The sequence below is a fragment of the Manduca sexta genome, chromosome 14, assembly GCF_014839805.1.
Source record: "Manduca sexta isolate Smith_Timp_Sample1 chromosome 14, JHU_Msex_v1.0, whole genome shotgun sequence".
NCBI lineage: Eukaryota > Metazoa > Arthropoda > Insecta > Lepidoptera > Sphingidae > Manduca > Manduca sexta.
Genome location: NC_051128.1, coordinates 40,434 through 61,555, shown reverse-complemented (window position 1 = coordinate 61,555; position 21,122 = coordinate 40,434). Strand labels below are relative to the sequence as shown.

The following is a 21,122-nucleotide window of genomic DNA, read 5'->3' as shown; positions in this document are numbered from 1 at the left end:
TAACAAGTGTACTTATATATATAATCAGATGTTATACCTTCTGCGTTTGTCGTCAAATCATTCACTTCTCCGGTAAGCGGAAACTGCAGAGTTTGAAGTAGCATACCCAATTTTTGGTCTGTAAAGAGAAATCAATTATGTAATAAGTAATAACACAAAAATAGCCGTGTACCAACTTGTTTTCTATATTAAGTTGCGTAGAACACACTACCGTAAACTGCTTTTGCTCTCGTGCAACCTGCGTGAATTTTTAACGAGAAGTAATTCTAGAAGCCGCAATCCAATTAAAATGTTAATAACCCCACATACTGGAGGTATTGAGTTTTTAAAGAAATGTGTGTTCCTGATGGTGAATACAATTTAAATCCCCGTGGCACTTTTTTTAAAAAAAAAAAAATGGATACTAATATGCCCCAAGGAGGATTTAGTAGGTAAATTTATCGTCACAGGAATTCATGTGATGACGTTCACGAAGTGGTAGACAGTTGGTGATTATTTCTCTAAACACAATTACTGCGAGTAATGCTTATACTCGTCATTTTACCAAGAAAGAAAGGTACGGGAGATAGGATTGCCGTATTGGAGATACTGACACACACATCCTCACGTCTTTTATCTCCGAAGGTGTAGGCAGAGGCGCAACTATTGCACTCATTTTTCCCCGAGTGAATTTCGTCCCATGATCTGAAAGGGGACGAGGCTATCCGCATTTTGGAAGCAAATTCCAGACTCCTTGCTAATACTGGGGAGAAAAACCCAATACTACTTTGTCTGATCCGGGATTCGAACCTAAGACTTCAGTGTTACCGTAAAGAAATATCTTTACTTTAATAAATATATTACTTTCTCTGAACCTCACCATGTTTCCTGCCATGCCATTTCCTTAGGGGCTTGATTACCGGTCCGTCTTTCGGTTTTTCCGTAGTGGCTGGTCTCTGGGCGGGCACCCTCTTCATGATAGGAAGCAGGTCGTCATCAACCATAGAGTTCGGTACATTGTCGACGAGCATGATAAAGTGACTCCAATGCAGCTGATGGTAAGCGGAGTGAAGTCCAATAGAACGTCGATTGACGAGGGATGATTATCCTTTGGCAGTCGACACAACCCTGCCAGTCTGTTAAAACCGGATATACACACGCTGATCTCGGAACGCGTCACTTACGTTGGCCAATATAGCGTGTTTTAACACCTTGTGTGCGGTGGTCGCTATCTGATATATAAAATATATCCTACCACCAACAAAGGTGTTCTTAAGGCCAGTTGTAATTTATATGTGATTAGCAAACTTTTTGTTGTGGCGTAGAAACGTAGTAAGTAACTTTAGGGCAAGCCTATGTTTAGCAATGAACATCTTGTATATTACATAGCAGTAGATATTTATTATTATACAAATTATCTTGATTTTATTACAAAAGGAAATACTATTGTCTTACCCGTCCTGAAGTTGGGGTATGTCATTGTCACCAGTTCTGAGTGATTGGATGAATTTGTAAAGTAGATAATCTTCCGTTGATCCTCGAGTTTCATTGGCGGCGGCCCAATGTCAATATAATTTATATCCTGAAAAATTAAAACAGTCACACATAGTACTGAACTCAGAGACTTGGATTATGAATTCATACTAAACCAACTAACTAAACAAACCCCATTCAAAGTCTTGCACTACCTGCTCTTTAAACTCAGATACTCTAAAAGCCTACAAAAGCTGCCACGAAACCGAAGACGTAGTAGATATCTATATAAGAAAGGCATATAAAAAACATTCGAAATTACATTTACAAAGTTTCACATATTTCCGTCCACATATATTGAGAATTATAGTGAAATACAAACCAGGTTACGATCTAGGTCATCGCCAAGCTCGTAGGGGTACGCAGAAGCTTGGTACATAAATACACAAGCCCAGACCACACACAGCGCGCCTCGGATGTGCAACATTCTGAAATTAGATCAAAATTATCTTAGGATGGTAATGAACTGGAACTGAATGCCGAGACGAAGGCCTGTAACTCACTTTCGAAGTTACGTGTGTATTGTTTACCACCATCATTAAAAAATAATATAAAATGCTTTATTCATCACGTAGGCGAACATAGTTAACTTATGATAAGTCAAGGTACATGAGAATATGTCATTATTACTTAATTAAAGTAGCCTATATATTCGCTTTTAATGCTAAATGAAAAGTTTGTGGAGAAACGTAGATACCTGAGAATACCCTATAAGAATTTTAAAATTATGTGGGGTCCGCTAGCCCGTACTAGGCTGGCATGGTGGACTAAGGCTTAAACCCCTTCAGCAATGGGAAGTACATATATAGGGCTGGTATCATTATATATTTTAATAAGTACTTACTTATAGTTTAAAAGTGGAGGCATATATAGAATTTGTCTATTATGGGCTGGCTCTAGGATAGTATCACTATTTCACATAAAATCAACAACTTGAGGTAAAAACTTACAGACTGCTATCTAAAATATGCAAAATACCAAAAAGCCTCTCAGCATTCCATAATTCTTGATACTTATGGAAAAGTTGGTATTTATAAGTCGTGCAGTAGGTACCTTGTTTTTATGAACGTAAAACTCATTATTGCATGTACCCGGAATTGAACCGAGAAGTTCATTGGGTAGGTATGCAACTTTCCAATAAACCAACCAAACGAACAAGTATAACAACAATCACAAGGTTATGTTAATTATGGTAAATACGTCACACTTATCACATTTAAAAATTATAATTGTAATTATTTTGTTCCAATTTTAAAAATTGTCATCTATTAGGCTTTAACTTATATTTAAAACAAAAATATTGTTACAACAATTTTATGAATTTATTTGTTTTGCTACATCTCAATCTCGTATCAACGAAGACGCAAAAGCGCCTACGCTTTCAGTAATAGCAATAACATATTCTACGTCTAAACAATCCACGACTATAATATCTTGAAGGCGTTCTCTGTATTGATTTATTCTGTCGAACAAATAGATTGGTTCACGAAGAATGCATTAAACGTGATGTAGGTGGCATAGAGGAGGTATGAAGGCAATTTTACATTTACGTTGCTATGCATTTTGTTAACTCTTATAGTAGCCTAAGCTCGAAATTTACTCTTTTATAAGGAGATGCTATATTTGTACAACAAAGTGAATTTACTATATTTGTACAGGTCAAGCGTCGAATCACTCTCGCGAGGATACATTTTGGCATCGTAAATGTGTTAGAAGGTTAGAGTAGTTTAAATATGCATTAGAAAAATATCTCGCCTTGTGTATACGCCATAAGCTCATTTATAAACAATTTTTTATCAGTTTTTACTAAACTTTACTAACAACTCTGTACACATTAAATTAAAATCCTGAAATAAGGAATAACTTATTGTACTTAGGGATACTGTAGTTTGTTATTTGTGAAAATATTACAATCAGAACAAAAGTTTCGAAGACTATCTATTACCTACGATTAAATTTAACTTTTCCTATTCATAACAATATAGAAAAGACTTCTAAATATACGCTCAGAGTTCACTTAGTACGTGACCTTGTCTTAACACTAAAATACAATTACGCATAATAAAATCATTGCTTTAAAGGTCAATACGAACTTATCAACTGCACAGTGATCATTTACATATACATAGGCCCACGTCAAAAGCCCCGAGTCGCAACATAGTGTTAGTGCAACAAGTATCAGAAAATCAAGGCTATCGCGTTACCGGACAGTTTCCCGGGACACACAAATGAATGCCCATCCTGAGAGTCGAATTCTGAACTTCACGCATAAGCCCTAGTACGTTACGATGTGATACATAACGATCGATGCAATTATTCAAACCTAGTCAATTACGCGTGATGTCACTAATTGTTAAGCCATAAATCAATGTAATTTACACACAATATTCCAATAAAACATCAAATTAACCCGATTTGCATAAAATTCGCCCATTGAAAACTATACAAAGGTATAAAATAATTTTTAGTGGTAACAGAATTACCTGAACGCCGGAGGTCCCGCTGTACCGACCCTGGGGATGCGCCGCGTGAGACTGGGGTCAACACCGCCCGCCTACCCTTATATACCTCCCCTGCAAGCTGCGTGCAAAACATCCCCCTGTAACTACTAGGAACGATACACTCAAAATTCATATTTATTACTATGTTATAGAGGTACAGTTTGGATGCAGGATGTAATTTCAGAGACTAGTGCTTTGATAATGTTGGTAAAGCCTTTATTAGAATACTATGGATACCTTTTGGCTCCAGAACTGGCTTTAATGCGAACAAAAATATATCCTAAAAATCAGTCATATTCGGCGCTCTACTTTTTCAACACAATGAATTAATTTAAATTATATTTCATATTGAGTAGGCATGTTTCGGAACCTCAGAGGATCCTGCTTTTCATAGAGAATAATTTCCTTGAAATAAATTATTATTATTCTTTTAATAGTATCAAATATCTTTACCAAAATTTTCTTTGATGACAATACCAGTGCTTGCAACTTACACCTTGAGGCCGAAATAACCACTCGTATAATTGGTGCAACTCTGCCTACCCTTTGAAGTATAAAGTCTATCTTTTACTAAATCTCTGAGAATATTGGTCGATAATTATATTCCAGGTCTAATCCTGAAATATTCTTTCTAAGTAAATTTAGAATATTCTTCCAAACGATCGCTCTAACTAGATGCTGATCTGTTTGTTAATCCGTATTTTATTTCCGGCACTCAACCAATCTGTCCTTTCTTGACGCGGTACTTTACTTTTTTTCGCGGGGAAAAAACGCGTCCGCAACCACCACTTGGAGGGTCAGTGGAATTGTTGTTGGTTTCACCGGTCTTACGGCCCAATGTCGACATTCAGGAGTGTAGCATCATCCGAGCGAGCATTGGAACGATTCCCTAACCCCTATATACCCTACAACGGCATACCAACCAAAACCGGCGGTGGCCGTCTTCGGCGCATACGGGACGGCCCCGGGGTACTATATCTCCTGCGTACCTGGCTGATTTCCGTCGAGATAGGCTACCGTAGCCAAATTTCGGCTAATAGGGATTCACTTTTATAAAAGTTGGCCTCTCATAAGAATAAACTTTACCACCAAACTAACCCTGCCAAATACGTATTTGCCTTTGATCTAACCTTAAATAAAATCTTATTAAATCTCAACCAACATGTGAATGCTCGCGTAATTTCTCCCGAGCAACTAATTTGTACACCTAATTGGCATATTGTTATAGTTAATTTGGCTTATATAATTAGTCATAGTGTATGATTTGTACGTTTGATTTTAATTAACATTTAACAGATTAGCATATTTATGTCATGATATTATGTTGAAGAAACTTGATTAAATATTATTGGAATACTGAAAAATTAAAAGTTGTGTATTGGTATTGGATTCTCGTTTTCAAATACATTGTGCTACTCTGAATATAAAATGAAAAAAAAATTACAATGTTTATACCATATTGGGAAATAAATAAAATTTCAACAAAGAATACCTTAGCTTTTTAAAGGTATTCATCAAATAATTCGTTAGAACGCAACAATTTCTCACATAAATATTTTGTTAAAAGTAATAAAATACGCAAGGGGGTAATTAAACAAATGAAATAGAGCACGATTAAGCGATTTTTTTCTTTCAGTCTGATTGTTAGTGCACATCTCGGAAACTAAACACATTTTCATGAAGTTTTCATAAATCGACAGAGCATGTTTGGGAGCTACCTAGACCTAGTTCCATGAAAACCAGATATCAGAAAAAGTTATCATCATTTTAAGACATTTGCAATTTACTTATAACTTTCCAAGAACATAGATCAAACACACAAAGTTATTTAAGAAATAAAACAACAAATAAACATATAATTACTGTATTAAATACAAATCTCATGGCACCACGACAAGGCACGTCCGAAACACATGAACATAACACTTATTTACACTCACTCGCGTAATCATTGCGCAGAGGTTCCCAAAGCCGTCACCCCTCGACACAAAAAGACAGGGGAGCGTCAATATTAAAAAGTATAGTAAACCTAACAAATCAAACGAAAAATCGTTCAATACGCATACATACCCATTCTTGACGTTGAAGTTTCATGTAAAAGAGCTGATATGTTTAAACCAATAGGAAGAAACGACAAGTAAAATGTAATTCACGCGTAGTAAACTACTGGACATAATAAGACGTAACATCTCATGCCTTAGGATGACGAGCGCAGTGGAATACCAAACAATACTTTGTAATTCAAGGTGTTGGATGGTGTTTCTGTTTATGGGCGGTCATATCGCTTACCATCAGGCGAACGGCAAGCTCGTCTCGTCATTCAACGCTAAAAAATATGAAAACTTCCCAAACATTATTACGAGTCTCCAAATAGTGCGTGCTAAGAACTCTATACTTTTTAAGATATCTTTGGGGACATAGCTTCCATTCAAAAGGATCGCGAAAAGTCTAAAATAGTTTTCTTTAGTTACACGATAACTATTATGATAAATATACTGCAGGTTACAAAAAGTGATTAACAGATGGACTCTACGATCACAAGAATTATGCGGTCTTCCTAACTGGTTACTTTAGTATTTCGTCTTTCCTTAATTATTACAAAATACATTGATTGGAGTATGTTAACATGTATGATGAACTATCGCAAGGTAATCATTAACTCTGCTCTAAACTCAATTATAACAGGGGTTTACAAGAGTATGTTATTTTGGTTTGCATAAAACTTAGTTATATTGCTTGTGCGCGATGAATATATTCTTCTATATTCTATACTTGTGCGCGATGAATATATTCTTCTATATCTATACAACCAATTCTAATAAATTATATAGACATAAAATCAAACCCCTATACTTTTATAATTTGAGTTGAGTTTGAAAAATGTTGGGAACCTCTGCATATTTCGTTGTAACAAATAACCTAGTACTGACCTAAAAATAAATAACTACATTTGTAATTAAATCACTGTGTTAAAACATAATTTCTATACATTAAAAACTATAAAATCACAATCAAAAAATAAATTATACAATGTCAATCAATGAAAATTGAATCAAATGTAACAAACTAAAATCATTGTTCGAAATATTCACAAAACTACACTTTGAACTTATTTTCCAAAATTATTTTATATTCACTATGACATAATTGAGTAAAATTTAAATAATGATTTCTTATGTTTACGCGAATATATATTGAAATAAAACGATTACTCAGATTTTGTGACGGTGTTTTATATCATTATTTTAGCCCTTTCGAAATGTCGATTGAAAATAAAACAAGAGAGCCTTATAAAATCCGAAAAATAGTTTTACTGAAATGTGAATCAAAATTTCACAAACATTTATTTATTATTGCGTCAAAAATTGATTCAAACACTTGAAATCTCTTCCGGACATAGGAATACTTCGAACAAAATGCACATAACTAAATATTTTCACAATTTGAGCATAAAACACGCCCCTAATAATACTTAATATTATTTTATTATGAAATCTTTGTTTATTTACAAATAACGTGATGTTTTTGTAGGCATTAAATTGTTAAGGATATATTTTTAGGCACTTATTTACGATTTTTTTTTTACATTAAAGTCGAATTAACATTTTAAATAATAAAAATAATATTTTTAATTGATTTTCTTCAAACTATCATCGAATAAATTAACATTAGGCGAACTATTTGATTCTAATAATCCAATGGCAATGAATTTTCTAGAATAAAAATTTGCAGGTAGAATATACAATATACATACTTCTATATCTATATTATAAATGCAAAAGTACTTAATATTTTAAATCAATTTTATTAGAATTTGGTATCTTGAAAGTAGATATCCTAAATATGGCCTAAACATCCTTTTGATTAAAAATAAATCGGACAGGGCCGCGAGCGAAAGCTAGTCCACTAAAAATCATCAATGTGCAGACACACTTTCCTTAACAATACACTATTTCCCCAACATAAACGTTCATCGGCAGAAATTTGTGTACATAATGTATTTTGCATTGTAATCTCATTGTTTCATTTGAAAACAAATGCATCTCAAGCAATCTTTAGAATATATAAAAAATATAACTAAGATACTACGCTTATGTGGTGGGTATCATTCAAATACAAAAAAAACATTTCCTGATATATTTTTCTAGCGGATATCGAACCAGTGACTGCAGCTGGTTTCACAGCTGATTCGTCACTCACTGAGCCAAATAATGCCAATAAACGTTTATAGGGGGTTCCTAATTTTAAAAGCATTAACAATTAAACCTAACATATCACTCTAATGTAAGGCGTTTCGGTTTACAATTAATAGCACTTCGTTATAACGGTTGTAAAATAACAGTTATATAACTTAAAACTCATTATAGTTATTCACAACATATTTAATATGAAATATTTAAATTAGAATTCCATATTTGACATAAGTTTTGATGGCCAGTCTGAAGTTAGCTGCTTAGTTTTTCTCTTTACATTCTAACAATACTTGATCGTGAATTATTACCAACTTCAGATCGGTCAAAAACTTTGATGACGATTGGACATATATAAATAAAGAAGTTTTAAGTATCGTCCTTGATTATTATTTGTGAAGATAATATTCTGTGATATTTTAATAGAATTTAATAATTATAATATCGTTAACAATTAATACATGCTCTAATGCTAGGAATCTAGATATCAGCAAATACTCAAGGCCTTTGGTTCGCAAATATTGTAAACAAATATTTGAGTGTGATGAATTTTTCACCATTATCAAAAAATGTGTTATATTATGTATTAAAAGTGGTTTTTACACTATTTTTGTACGCATAAATGCATCGATTTACAAATTGTAGATTTGCTCTATTCGGAAAAAAACACATAACTTTTTTTATATTTCCTGCAGTTGCACGGATTATATTGTATATCGATTAATTAAAATATTTACAATCGACTAATGACTATTCGATTCATTGTATCAAATCCGCACATTTCAAGTTAGACTCACTAACTCATCATGCACATTGTATATCAGTTCTTAAAAAAATATTTTGCACTTATATATTTGTGTTGAAAAAAAAATCTGATCCACGTTTCTGTAAGCTTGAACATATGATAATTTTGTATATATTTGTCATAATCCAAATTCCACGCAGGCGAAGCGGCGAGACTAAGTTTTTATTGTTAATTAAGGTTGTAAACATTTGTCATCTCACCTCATTTCATATCGTGTGTTAAATTTAATGTCCAGCAATACAACAGGTGCAACATGTGGAGCAGCCCTCACGCCCGCGCCGAGGCGGGTGGTATGTGATGACGTCGTGCGCATGCGTGAAGGGCGGCGAGGTGGGCGGGCTGTGGGCGAGGCGGGCGAGGTGGCGGGGCGCAGCTGCAGCGCGCGCGTGCGCCACGCCAACGTGCAGCGCGTCGTCGCACCGCTCTCTACCTCTACCGACACCTCCGAGTTGGTGAGCCTGCGACAAGGATATATTTTTAAATTCACTAAAGCACTTTAATACATACTACAATTATGAGTTGATCCGTATAGCTTGAAGATAGTCACGAGTTGCATCGCTACAACTATCGATTTTTTAGATCTATTCAGATTTCAGACTCAAATGCGTTAGAAGACCATTTATTTTTAATATATAGCTTTGACTCACGACTCAGCTCATACGACAGACCGTTTTCGAGATAAAAGTAACTTAGCACTAAAATACCTTATAATTGATCAAATAATTTGAAAACTCGAATCAGCAAGAAGCTTCAGTGATTATTTAAACTTACTGTTATAACATTGATATAATCTAAATTTTTCACATAGTTATGCTTCTATAACAAAAACCTCCACAACTACACAAATACATACATGTGATATCTATTCGCCAGCACGCCTAACAACTCCCCCACGAGGTCGGGCTTGGCGGTGGGCGGCGAGGGTTGCGGCACCACCAACCCCACCACCAGGTCATTCTTCGCTGACGGTATGCTGATCACCACGAGCTGCACGTCGGTGCTCATTATGCGGATAGCGCCGACCTGAAACAATATGTTTAATTGTAGTGTTACTAGCTGATGTTATTACGATAAGTTATTATCGAGTGTTGCTAGAGCATAAACATTTTTTAGGACATACAAAGCCTTCGCTTTAAAAAATATTATTATAATTAACATCCTTATTGTGCCTATTCTATAATTTACTAGTTTTTGCTCGCGGCTTCGCCCGCGTGAAGGAGCGTTACAGGGATATTTTTTTCCAACTTACTTGATATGTATCGGTATATTATGACCAAATTATACAAAATCATTATAAATTGTAGCCTATGTGTTATTCTGATGTGTAACCAATATTACTGTAAAGTTTAATCCAAATCCATTCAGTAGTTTTTTCGTGAAACAGGACCAAACATACGTACATCCATACATTCATCCTTGTGTCACAAACTTTTGCATTTATAATATTACTAAGATTCTTTAGATTTTTTACTTGACAGCTCATGAATACCATAATAAGGTGAATACATCGACACATCGAAAAATTTACTAATTTTAAATTTCACGGACACTATACCCCTATTACTATACTGACCCTACATCCACAAAACTCCAAAAAAAAATTACTCACGTCAGTAATAGGTGTCGGTTTCTTGAGCGGTTTGAAGCTGTGCGCGTCCAGTTTGTAGATGGCAGAATCTGTGACGAGTAAGCAACGCTCGGCCGCTTTGTTGAACCGGTTGAACTTGTGGATCTTGCACGAGAACAACGCGCGAGAGACTTGCTGAGACTTCTGCATGCTCGCGATCTGCGCCTTGTACACACCTGAGAGCAGGGAATAGCATTTAGTATGGTAAGATAAATCTGGTTCGAAGGACCAAAAATTTATATTACAAATATACGTGCAAAAAGTAATTATTTTATTTTGTTTTAAACTAGACAAGGTAAGAGCCTATTTCGTTAATCATGTATGTAAATCACACATTTCCTTATGTCATACACATGAAGATATTTAGAATTCATAATGCACAATAGTACGAACCTGCCCTAGCATTGTACTCGTCCCTGGCCAGGTAGTCTCCCAGCCACAGCCTGTCAGCCCCCCAGTGCGCCCTCCTGCTCTTGAGCGCGGCGGCGGCGCTGATCTTCATCTTGAGCTGCGGCCACTGGTCCCGCGGCACGGCGCGCAGCGTGTTGTAGGCGCGCCAGCGGCTGGTACGCGCCGTACAGCAGCGGCGCCGCCACCCCCCGCGGGGAGGGGGGCCAGTGCTTGATCACGCCGCGGTTGCGCTGTAGTTCCGTCTGCAGTTGGGCGATGTAGCGGCGGTAGCGGTAGCGTCTGTCAATTAATATTACAAGTTAATATTGAGAGCAAATTAGTCGAGTGGCTATTCGTGGAGCAATAATCCACTAATACAGCACCACAGAAATCGCAGGATCGCTCTTACACGGTTCTATACTATATTTGACGTACAAATTCACAATATATCACATGATTCTATGTTTTATTAAGTGAAAATTACAAATAATCCCAAAAGAAATTAATGGCGAATAAAACATTGATTATAATTTGCACTTACTTCCAAGCATTGTAGATGACGTATGCGGCCTTCATCTTCTTGTAGCGCATGCGCGCGAGCGTGCCGCGCCACAGCTTCTGTAGCAGGATCACGATCGACGGGATCAGCTCCGCGCGGGCGGCTTCCAGCGCGATGCAGGGGTCCTGGCGCTCCTGTGGGACATCACATAGGTATATTAGTCAGAACTTATTACAAAAATATAACCCTTTCAAAATTAGAATTGAATTGACAGATTTAATGCAAACGAATCTACTTCCTTATATATCCCTAATTACCAGGTGCAAAGGGATCATTTTGCTGTCCAAGTATAAAATTCAATGTTACCTAATAAAGAGCTTGGTGTGTCCGAACTGCACATCCTCGACCCTGAGGTCCCTGAGCAGCACCACGACCGCGTCCCGGTCGGCGCCGCTGCGGAAGTTGGGCCAGGTGTACTGCGAGCATCTTGTAGCGCTTGAGGAAGCGGTCGTAGCGCTGTCGCGACGCGAACCCGGCGCGGCGCGCGCACGTTCTCTACTAGACCCAGGTACGCTACCTGGTGACGCACCTGACGGGGAAATAACCAGTGAGTCATATAGTAAAGTAATCTTAATTATTTTGTGGATTAGATTTATTTTTTATTTAAAAAAATATAATTTACTATAAAAATGTATTACACAGATCTGCATGTTTGTGGTGTGAATTTTAGCGCTCATATAACAAGAATATTGTTGCCTAAGATTGTCAATAAAATTTTTAGTTCTAGTTATTACAAACTAAATAACGTGTTACACTTTTATCTGAAAAATCAATTTATAAATAATCTTATACATATCCCCACTTCTAACACCAGTGCTCAAATTACACTACGGCTTATATCCTCTATTAGTTTAAAGACTATGTTGCTTTTGAAATCCGTCGAATAAAAACTCGTAAATAAAAAAAACGTGTACCAGTTGGTCGTCCCACACGTTGGGCGTCTGCAGCGGGTTGGGCTTGACGCAGCGCACGTAGAACGGCTCCTTGCTCTGCAGACCCGTCACCAGCGCTGACATCGAGTTGCGGAACAGCGTCGCAGCCGAGGGGGGACGCTTGGACGTCTACAAAAAAAAATACCATTTGAAAAAAGGTAAGAAAGGTAGTCAAAATATTAATGCGTTTTTTTTTATAATTCCGGTTTTGTTCACGATATAGATGAACCAGCTCGGCGACCATGTAATGTAGTCCTAATAATGCGTAAGGCCCCATGAATTTCCCACCTTTACCTAATCCAAATGCCTCTTAAAGATCGATTATAGCTCCACTATTTCAAGAGATAGAGAACACTTTGTTAGCTAGTTTTCCTATTTACCACGAAACAGCCTCCATGATGTACCCATGCATCGCGTGCTTACCGTCTGTATATCGGTGCCGCCCTCGGGCCACATGTCGGCGAGCGAGCGGTTCTCTGAGTTGTGCAGCAGCCGCTTGAGGTCCTGCCACAGCGAGTCCTTGTTCTTGTCCATGAAACCGGTCGCCGCGTACGTCACGTCGCCCGCGTAGTGCCTGTCCGCAACAATACATTATTATTTCATTTAAATTAATATGTACGCACGTACGTACGCATTTACGCACGTACACGTATGAACACGTACGCACTCGCACACTATTTTTCTCTCACATCAATAACTGTATTTATACAACTATTTATTTCCAAAACATCTGGCCTAAGGCATCTCAGTAGTAGAGACATATGTTGACCAGCAGGCCACAGGTTTTTTTTTATAATAAAAGGCTGCTATAATTGTTTTTTTACTATCAACTCCTAAAGATCTTATTACGTTCTTCGGCCCCGTTCATTTGCTTATTTCCAGCCTCTATCACTTAAACTTTCTCTACCATTTGTATTCTCATATCGATTTTTTACTCACTCTCCATCGAGTAATCCGTACCCACGTTTTTGTACATCTATAAACTCAAGCTTATCACACAGTAGTTAAAATCACTCACTCTTTCATTTGACTCCTCCAGTCTCTCACTCAGACATTCACTCCCACATTCTCTCAATCACTCACCCCTTCACTTACATCTACTCATCCAGCACACTTACGTGATTCTGAAGTCTACGCCGTGCTTCAACTTCTTGTCGGTGGGGCAGAGCTGCCGCGAGGTGTAGTGTTTGTGCCCGTTCAGACGCTTGTCCATCGCTTCCAGCAGCTGCTGGTCAGATATCTGAGGATCAAAAAGACCATTGTTAATTTACGTAGGATTATTTCGACATAATAACCACAAGGATGGAACAGGTTGGTTCGAAGGAAGAAACAGTCAAAGAGCATGTTCAGATACACCCTTACGACTCTTAGCCGATCGCGGCGGCATGGTCAAACGCTAGGTGTGCAGAATAGGGAGTAAGTCAGGTCGCAGCTATCCGCACCGCTCTGTGTCGGACATGAATCCTCTTCCCCTTTTGTATATCTGTCTCACTCGCTCTTACTACCGCTCAGGGGACGACTCATGTCGTGTGCGCATACTTTCTCATACATGAGTCCTTATCGCTCGCCACACCTCACTAAAACTCGGATCAGCGAGGTCGTGGCTCAGCCCTCAAACCCCTCAACTACTGAACCCTTAGGGCGCCTTGTTACCTTGGTAGGATTCAGGCACGCCTCGTCCATGATGGCGATGATGCCCTGATGTGGCGCGTCGATCAATTCGCAGACTGATCCTGTTGTTGAAGTATTTGATGGGAGTCCATTGGATACCCTCGCGAGCGTACTCCTCCTGCTCTTGTTTCAGCACCAGCTCTGAAGAAAATTTAATTGATGGTGAGAGTTTGTTAGTGGTTTGGTGTTTTAGATTATAAATAGTAACAACTCATTCATCTATCTCTTCAATTATTTAGATGTGGTTGAAAAATTTTGCAATGAATTTTAAAAACTTTATAATAACTAAAATGTAGTTATTTTAACAGAATTACAATAATTCGATAGAAAAAATAGTACCTAATCAGGCTCGAAGGACCACGAAATAATTACTCATTCATAAATTATAAAAAAAAAATCATATGTCTTTAAAATAGAGTATTTAACATAAATAAACTTTAATTACCAATAAACAGCTGCTGCAGCTTCTCGTTGCAGTAGTTGATGCAGAACTGCTCGAAGCTGTTCGTCTCGAAGATCTCGAACCCGTAGATGTCGAGCACGCCTATCAACGTGTTCTTGTACGTTCCAGACGGCACGTCGATGGCTTTATTGATCTGGGGAATTGGTATGACTGGTTGACCTCAGCGGCTGGATTTATAACTACCCTTGTTGTGTGTCAGGGTATAGTGTATAGTGTAATAACTCGTGATGGACAATCGAAGCCCTTATTTTTCCAATTGCGTTTTTTTCTGAAGGTTTGTTTTCAGGACCCACATTTACATTTCTAGAGAGGACTTAGGAAGACATTTTCATCTATGAAATTGTTAACAACGATAACACAACGCCCAATTGATAGTTTGATGTTGCAACAAAGCACAATAACTAATAGAATACGGATTCAAAGCCCAGGTCGGGCAGTGATATTGAGTTTTTCTGCTCAGTATCAACCCGGAGTTTCAGGATGTGTGTGAGTAGATTCCTATATGCACCTGCTGCACAATCCATGTGAAGAGGCGGTCGTAGGCGGCCTTGGCGAGCGCGAGGCGCGTGTAGTGCGCGTCGGAGAGCGAGTGGTCCTTGCTGACGAGCTCGCCGCCCGCCGCCAGCACGCGCGCGCGCAGCACCGCGCGCAGCGCCGCCTCCGCCACGCCCAGCGCGCGCACGCACGCACGCAGCGGCCCGCCCACCGACAGCTGCCCCTCCGCAGACTCGCTGAACGTCAGCTCGCCCTGACACACATTATATGTCACTGATTTGGTATAGGTTGGCGAGGTCGGTAGAATTGCCTTACCCAGCGGTAGAGCTAGGGTTGCCATCAATTTTTCGGTGAAATGTAGTATTTTATTGGAAAAAGCACAAAATAGACAAATGTTATATATTTGTTACTGATTTATTTCTATAAAAGTTCGAACACACTGTCCCATCACTCAAAAGTTAATGTAAAGGATCGTCCATATATTTTTAAAATGAAGGATTTGTTTCTTAAATTGAGGTGTTGAAAATATAAAACTTTTGCGTACTATACATTTTTTAACAGAATATAGTACGCAGACCAAAATATAGTACAATACTATATATTATACTCGTAGTACAGTTGGAAACCCTACCCAGAACCGACATTACATATACAGCTTTGCAAAATATCGCATATCAGTAAAATTGCCAGAGCATATAATCCGCCTCGCCCTATCTTCAAGCTTTACAATTTCAACTTGCCAACAATTCTTCAAACAATATGTGTTTGTGGGCGATAGTCAGCCACTAATCATTTGCCTACCCAGACTAAAAAAATCCAAATTATGTACTATAAAGAACTACCTATACTTGATACTTACCAGTAGTACAACTCCAGCTACGATATTCCATATCTCCTCGACGACAGAGCTGCTGAAGCCCAAAGCAGTAAAGGCACTGTTGGTAACAGAATAAAGTTTAGAATCCTGCGCCGTCGTCCTCTCGCTGCCCAGGATCTTGTACGCCGCGCTTGACGATAGACCGAAATTCTTCGTTTGCGCGTTGTTCGTGCTTAACAACTGCAAAAATATAATATTTCTAAATTTATAAAGGTTGGACTACAGGATATTTATAACAGCCTGGCCATAGCATCATACACAATTAAAAAAAAAAAAAAGAAAAATAATTTTAAATAAAACTATATTTCGGATTTCATCGCTGTTTTTATGTATTATTATAATTTTTCCCAACATTTCGAAGACTTTACAGCCTTCACGGTCACAGGGCTGACTGACAATCCCTCCCGTGACCATGAAGGTTTCATTTATACGTCATAATTCGCATAAACATAAATCATTAAACTCACAATCCTCATTTACATCCTTAACAAAACATCTTCATTACCTGGTAGAAAGCGTGGAAGTTCCTCTCGCCGGGCTGCAGGCCGACCACCCGACTCTTCTCGAGAAGATAGTTGCTGATGTGTCCGCCGACCGGGTCGCCCTTGTAGTCGAAGTGGATGTCCATGTACTTGCCGAAACGCGACGAGTTGTCGTTGCGAGTCGTCTTCGCGTTGCCGAAAGTCTCCAAGATCGAGTTCGATTGAATTAGAACGTTCTTTACTCTGTAATTAGGTTGACATTTGTTTGTTAATGAAACCGTTTTTTGGATTATAAATTGCATTGAATTTTTGCAAGTTATAAACTTTTTTCGATGATGCAAGCACTGTGTGACTAAAGAACTATATATCATTGGAATAAAAGTATTTTTCGGATTTAATCGCCGTTTTATGTAATAATTTTGTGCCGTTTTAAAGACTTTGCAGCCTTCATGTTCACGGAGTACAGAAGTGTTGCTAGTCCGAAAAGTCTAAGTCACAATGTCTACTTATATTTTATAATTATACAATTCTATTTGAATTATTTTAGCTATTGTAGTGCAAACACCTCCGTGACTATGAAGGCTGCAATCTTCGAAACGTCTGGAGAAAATTATAATATAAAGGAACCGCAATAAAATCCGTAAAATAGATTTATTACAATGTGTAACATTCGCGTAAACCTCTTATGTTTAGTTCTTAAAGTATTTATCGTTAATTTGAGAGCATTTGGGTATGTAAAATCAAACGTAGCCTTGTATAAATTTAAAGGCGTTTTTGTAGACAAAAAGTGGTACGGTACTCATTTATAAAAACACAAATGAATTATAATAAATAGGTACCTGTCTATATATTCCCTGTGCACCTGTGTGGTGTTCGCCGCTATGTATTTCATTATGAACTTGGAAGCCTCCGTCTTCCCGGCGCCAGACTCCCCAGATATCAATACGCACGTATCCTTGCCCTGTACAAAAAAAAATTGCAAACGTAAGATCACGGCTCTCAATTGTCCCGGAAGAGGTGGGCAGAGGTCTAACTATTCTATCCATTCGTACAATATATCCGTCCTATAATTAAATACAAGTACACATCTCGCAATATCCGGCAAAAATTACAATAAATAGCAACTGATCCTCAAACATATGTCAAACGTGAGAACTGAACTCAGAACCACACTCACACGTAAACTGCGTTGAAATCAAAGATAGTTGCACTTTTATAAAAAAAAAATATATACATCTGTGTTTTCCTCTTTTAATCCTCGCTGCGCCCTAATGACCACCAGACTATCGGGTTTAATAAAAATTAAAAATGTAATGTTATTATGACAAAACAAACACCTAGAGCTCTTTTAAGGCCTAAGAAATAAAAAAATAAACACTCCCACCAACAAACTTTATTAGATACTTGAGTAATTACTGCTTTGAGAACGAGCATTAACTCTAAACCGATTACTGCGGTGATTAATGGATTAGGGTTCTCTGCTTAAGTATTAGCCGTGAGGAAACTGTCTTAAGGCTTCCGATCTCAAACCCACAATAAACTTTAACTCTTTAGTTGGTAGCAACTAAGCTTGTTTTAAATCATCAAGGGCAGTATTAATAGATGCATCTGAGACTCGCTCTCAAGTGTGATATCAGCCGAGATGCTGTCAATTAAATGTCAGCATCTTAAAATAGTCGCAATTTAAAACACAAACAACACCAGCTAAATGATATCTTAAGTCATAATATATGACAGATTTTGACAAGTAAGTTTTGTTTACTTGAGCTCCGACTCGGCAACATGCTCTCTCTTCTCTCTCTCTCTCTCTCCTTCTCTGGTCTCCTTCTTTAACTAAAATATTCTGAATACGTTAAATCCTACATCGAAATATACGAGTATTTCAGCACCACGCTAATTGTCTTTGATGGGGACACAACCCGGGAAATCTTTCATGATTGTCGGCTGGACCATGGCGACAATTAATTGCATCAAAGGCACAATCCAATTAAAATAATATTCTAGGAGGTGATTACTATCTATACGCAAGTTAAGAATGTCTATCTTTGCCCCCATCGGATAGTACAACCACTGTCGAGTTCCAGTTGGGAAAAACTACTGGCTTTACGATAATTAGGCAATGTCACGAAGATAACGGGTGCAGAGCAATACTAATGCTTTGTTATGCAAACTGCAGGTGGATTTACTACGATTTATGAACAGTCATTCCGGTTACCGTCAGACTTCTCGACTGGTCGATAAAAATCATTCGCTAAAGCGAGCTGCTTGCTCGTCCTATCGTTTAATAAAAAAGCCAGTCGGTAAAAACTGCATGAAACTCGGGTGGTCTCAACGCTGCCTTCAAATAACCGTTGCCAATTTTACAACTCGACGAACATCGTTTCTTCGAATATTGATTTGCGCGTACGCCGTAAAATCATAACGCGCTGTACTGATTGAAACTTCTTTATTGGTTATAAATGTAAAATTGTGATGGTTCGTCGAATGGTTTTCTGTTAAATATCTTAATAGCCACAACTAAGGTAATGGAATCTTGACCTGGAGTATGTTAATGACATCTATAGGAACATGAGTGTGAGGAAAATTGGAAATCTTGGGGAAAGCTCGCGATGTTCATTATATGATAAAAGAGTTTAGAATTTCTTGTGTTAATTTACACAAGCATTCCTTTTAAACGTGTAGGGGCTTTCCAATATCAAAAATGCAGTAATCATTTTTTTTTTGCTGTTAACAAGCCAAGTTGTTAAAACCCGCCATAGTGGCCCACGTAACTGTCGCGTTCCGGGATGAGCCTATGTATATCCGTTTCCAATAGGCCGGCATAACTGTGTCGACTGTTTTTCTCATCAGTCGACATTCTATTAGACCCCACTCCAGTTACCATCAGGTGCAGTGGGGTTACTCTGCCATGTCCGAATAAAAAAAAAAAAGATTTAAAAATATACCCTAGAACCTTTCTAAGTTCTGCCATCCATGTTCGCCATCTTCTGATGGCGTCATGCAGGCGTCAAGCGAAAATATCTACTATATCAAATCTTTACCGAAACATTTTCGAAGAATCCGTTCCGTTGTATATCTATTTGTCATAATATTATGTGTCTTAAATTAGACCTTATCTTAGACCTTCCAAAAGCTTGATTCTCTGATAGATTAATAGTATAAACATAATGCCGGTCCGCGAGACGTGTTTACAAATACGTCCATTGTTAATGTTGTTTAGGATGTAACTGCTAATTCTATTACTCGTACGACACATAACATAATGTTTGTAACTGGAGATAACGAGACTAAGATCTAACATCATCTTGGTTGTTGTCTGTTTTCGGGTATTTCTAAAACTTGAACTTGAATTAATTCGATACTCATTCAGTTATCACGATTTTGCGTATATCTCCCATTTTCTCGCTGACTGTATCAGTGTATATTTTATCCAAATTCTGTAAATGCACGTCAAAATTGTTAGGATGCTGAAGTAACTTCGATTAAAATAAAATGAAATATCACCGACTACAGCAACATTTTCACAAATATTTTACCAACCAACCGACCAGTACGTCTGTCAACACTCAGAGTTTTTATAGCTTACAAATACCATAACTTTTTTTTAACAAAATATCACCAACGTCAACAAAATTTCCTGTAGCTACAGTTGATAACTTAGCTGTCTTTGTGGACCCATCTCTAAAATCCACTTAGTATATAAAAAAAGGATTTACGACTGTAGCTACTAGATTTAGTTCGCGACTAACAAATCCCATCCTGGAAAAGTGTCATTAATTCCCGCGGGATGCGGGATGCACTCCATCCATTGCGTAATGAATTTGCAATCGGGTCGTGTGAAGGAAATTTTATACTAGGCTTTTAAAAGTTTTTTAAAAGATTTCCGATATAGAAGACCGAAATTTGTCGCCAAAATGATTGTCAACGTATGTGGCGTATGAAAAAGTATCAATATGGTGAATACGTCATAAAAACCTTCAGGTAAAAAATCAAAAGACCGCAGCAAAGTGGTGCCAAGTTTAACAAAACGAATATGATAAATCTCCAAACCTCCTCTATTTTATTGATTTGGATTTTCTATTGGTATTTCCTTTAATCCGACACATCCATATTTTTTCGTATTGTGTGTTTAATATCTATGAGACGTGGTGATCACTATGTACAATACGACCCAGCTGCTCTTTTGATATATAATACAATGATAAGAAACAGATAATTTATGGGTGACTTACTCTACTCTTAACTCGCTAATATTTTCAATCATTTAGCGGTAAACAAGGGTGAGTTCTCACATACAGTTCCGTTCATATTCAATTACTGAAAGGTCAAAGAGGACACTAAAACAAATGTATTTACCGACAGCAACGTATTTAAGGCTGTTAACACGACATAAGTGGAGTTAACGTTAATAGTTAAAGTTAATAAGAAACACATTTCATGAGGGTAGGACACAAGAGGGCAAAAGAAGAGTTAACGAAGTAGTAAAACTCTACTTCGATGACGATATAAATTTGTATGAAAACAATTACGACACTAGACTATCGTAAAAAATACGAAATATAGCAAAAAAAATTATGAATATTGATCATCTGATGGAAAGTAATAGTGCAAAGTTCCT

The 21,122-nt window shown here is 37.6% G+C and overlaps 2 protein-coding genes and 1 long non-coding RNA gene across 3 annotated transcripts in view; all 3 read right to left on the bottom strand.

Annotated features, from left to right (window-relative positions):
* Positions 1 to 11,698, bottom strand: part of LOC119189276 (unconventional myosin ID-like) — a 17,526-nt gene extending 5,828 nt beyond the window's left edge. Inside the window, exons 1-4 of the mRNA XM_037438448.1 lie at positions 11,567 to 11,698; positions 11,029 to 11,325; positions 10,618 to 10,811; positions 9,862 to 10,031 (exon numbers count right to left, since the gene is read on the bottom strand). Coding sequence (XP_037294345.1) covers positions 9,862 to 10,031; positions 10,618 to 10,811; positions 11,029 to 11,137 — 473 coding nt within the window. The 5' untranslated portion in view covers positions 11,138 to 11,325; positions 11,567 to 11,698. The remainder of the gene's footprint in view (positions 1 to 9,861; positions 10,032 to 10,617; positions 10,812 to 11,028; positions 11,326 to 11,566) is intronic.
* On the bottom strand, positions 1,513 to 4,652 carry LOC119189277. Its single transcript, XR_005112323.1, has 3 exons — positions 3,996 to 4,652; positions 1,835 to 1,940; positions 1,513 to 1,561 (listed from the first exon to the last, which is right to left on the bottom strand). It is a non-coding gene; the product is annotated as an uncharacterized LOC119189277 (long non-coding RNA).
* Positions 11,699 to 15,110: 3,412 nt separating the features above from the next.
* Positions 15,111 to 17,493, bottom strand: LOC119189275 (unconventional myosin ID-like). Its single transcript, XM_037438447.1, has 4 exons — positions 17,344 to 17,493; positions 16,528 to 16,747; positions 16,005 to 16,202; positions 15,111 to 15,398 (listed from the first exon to the last, which is right to left on the bottom strand). Exons 1-4 carry the CDS (start codon positions 17,394 to 17,396, stop codon positions 15,126 to 15,128), a joined length of 744 nt encoding a protein of 247 aa, XP_037294344.1. The 5' UTR covers positions 17,397 to 17,493; the 3' UTR covers positions 15,111 to 15,125.
* Positions 17,494 to 21,122: the final 3,629 nt, after the last annotated feature.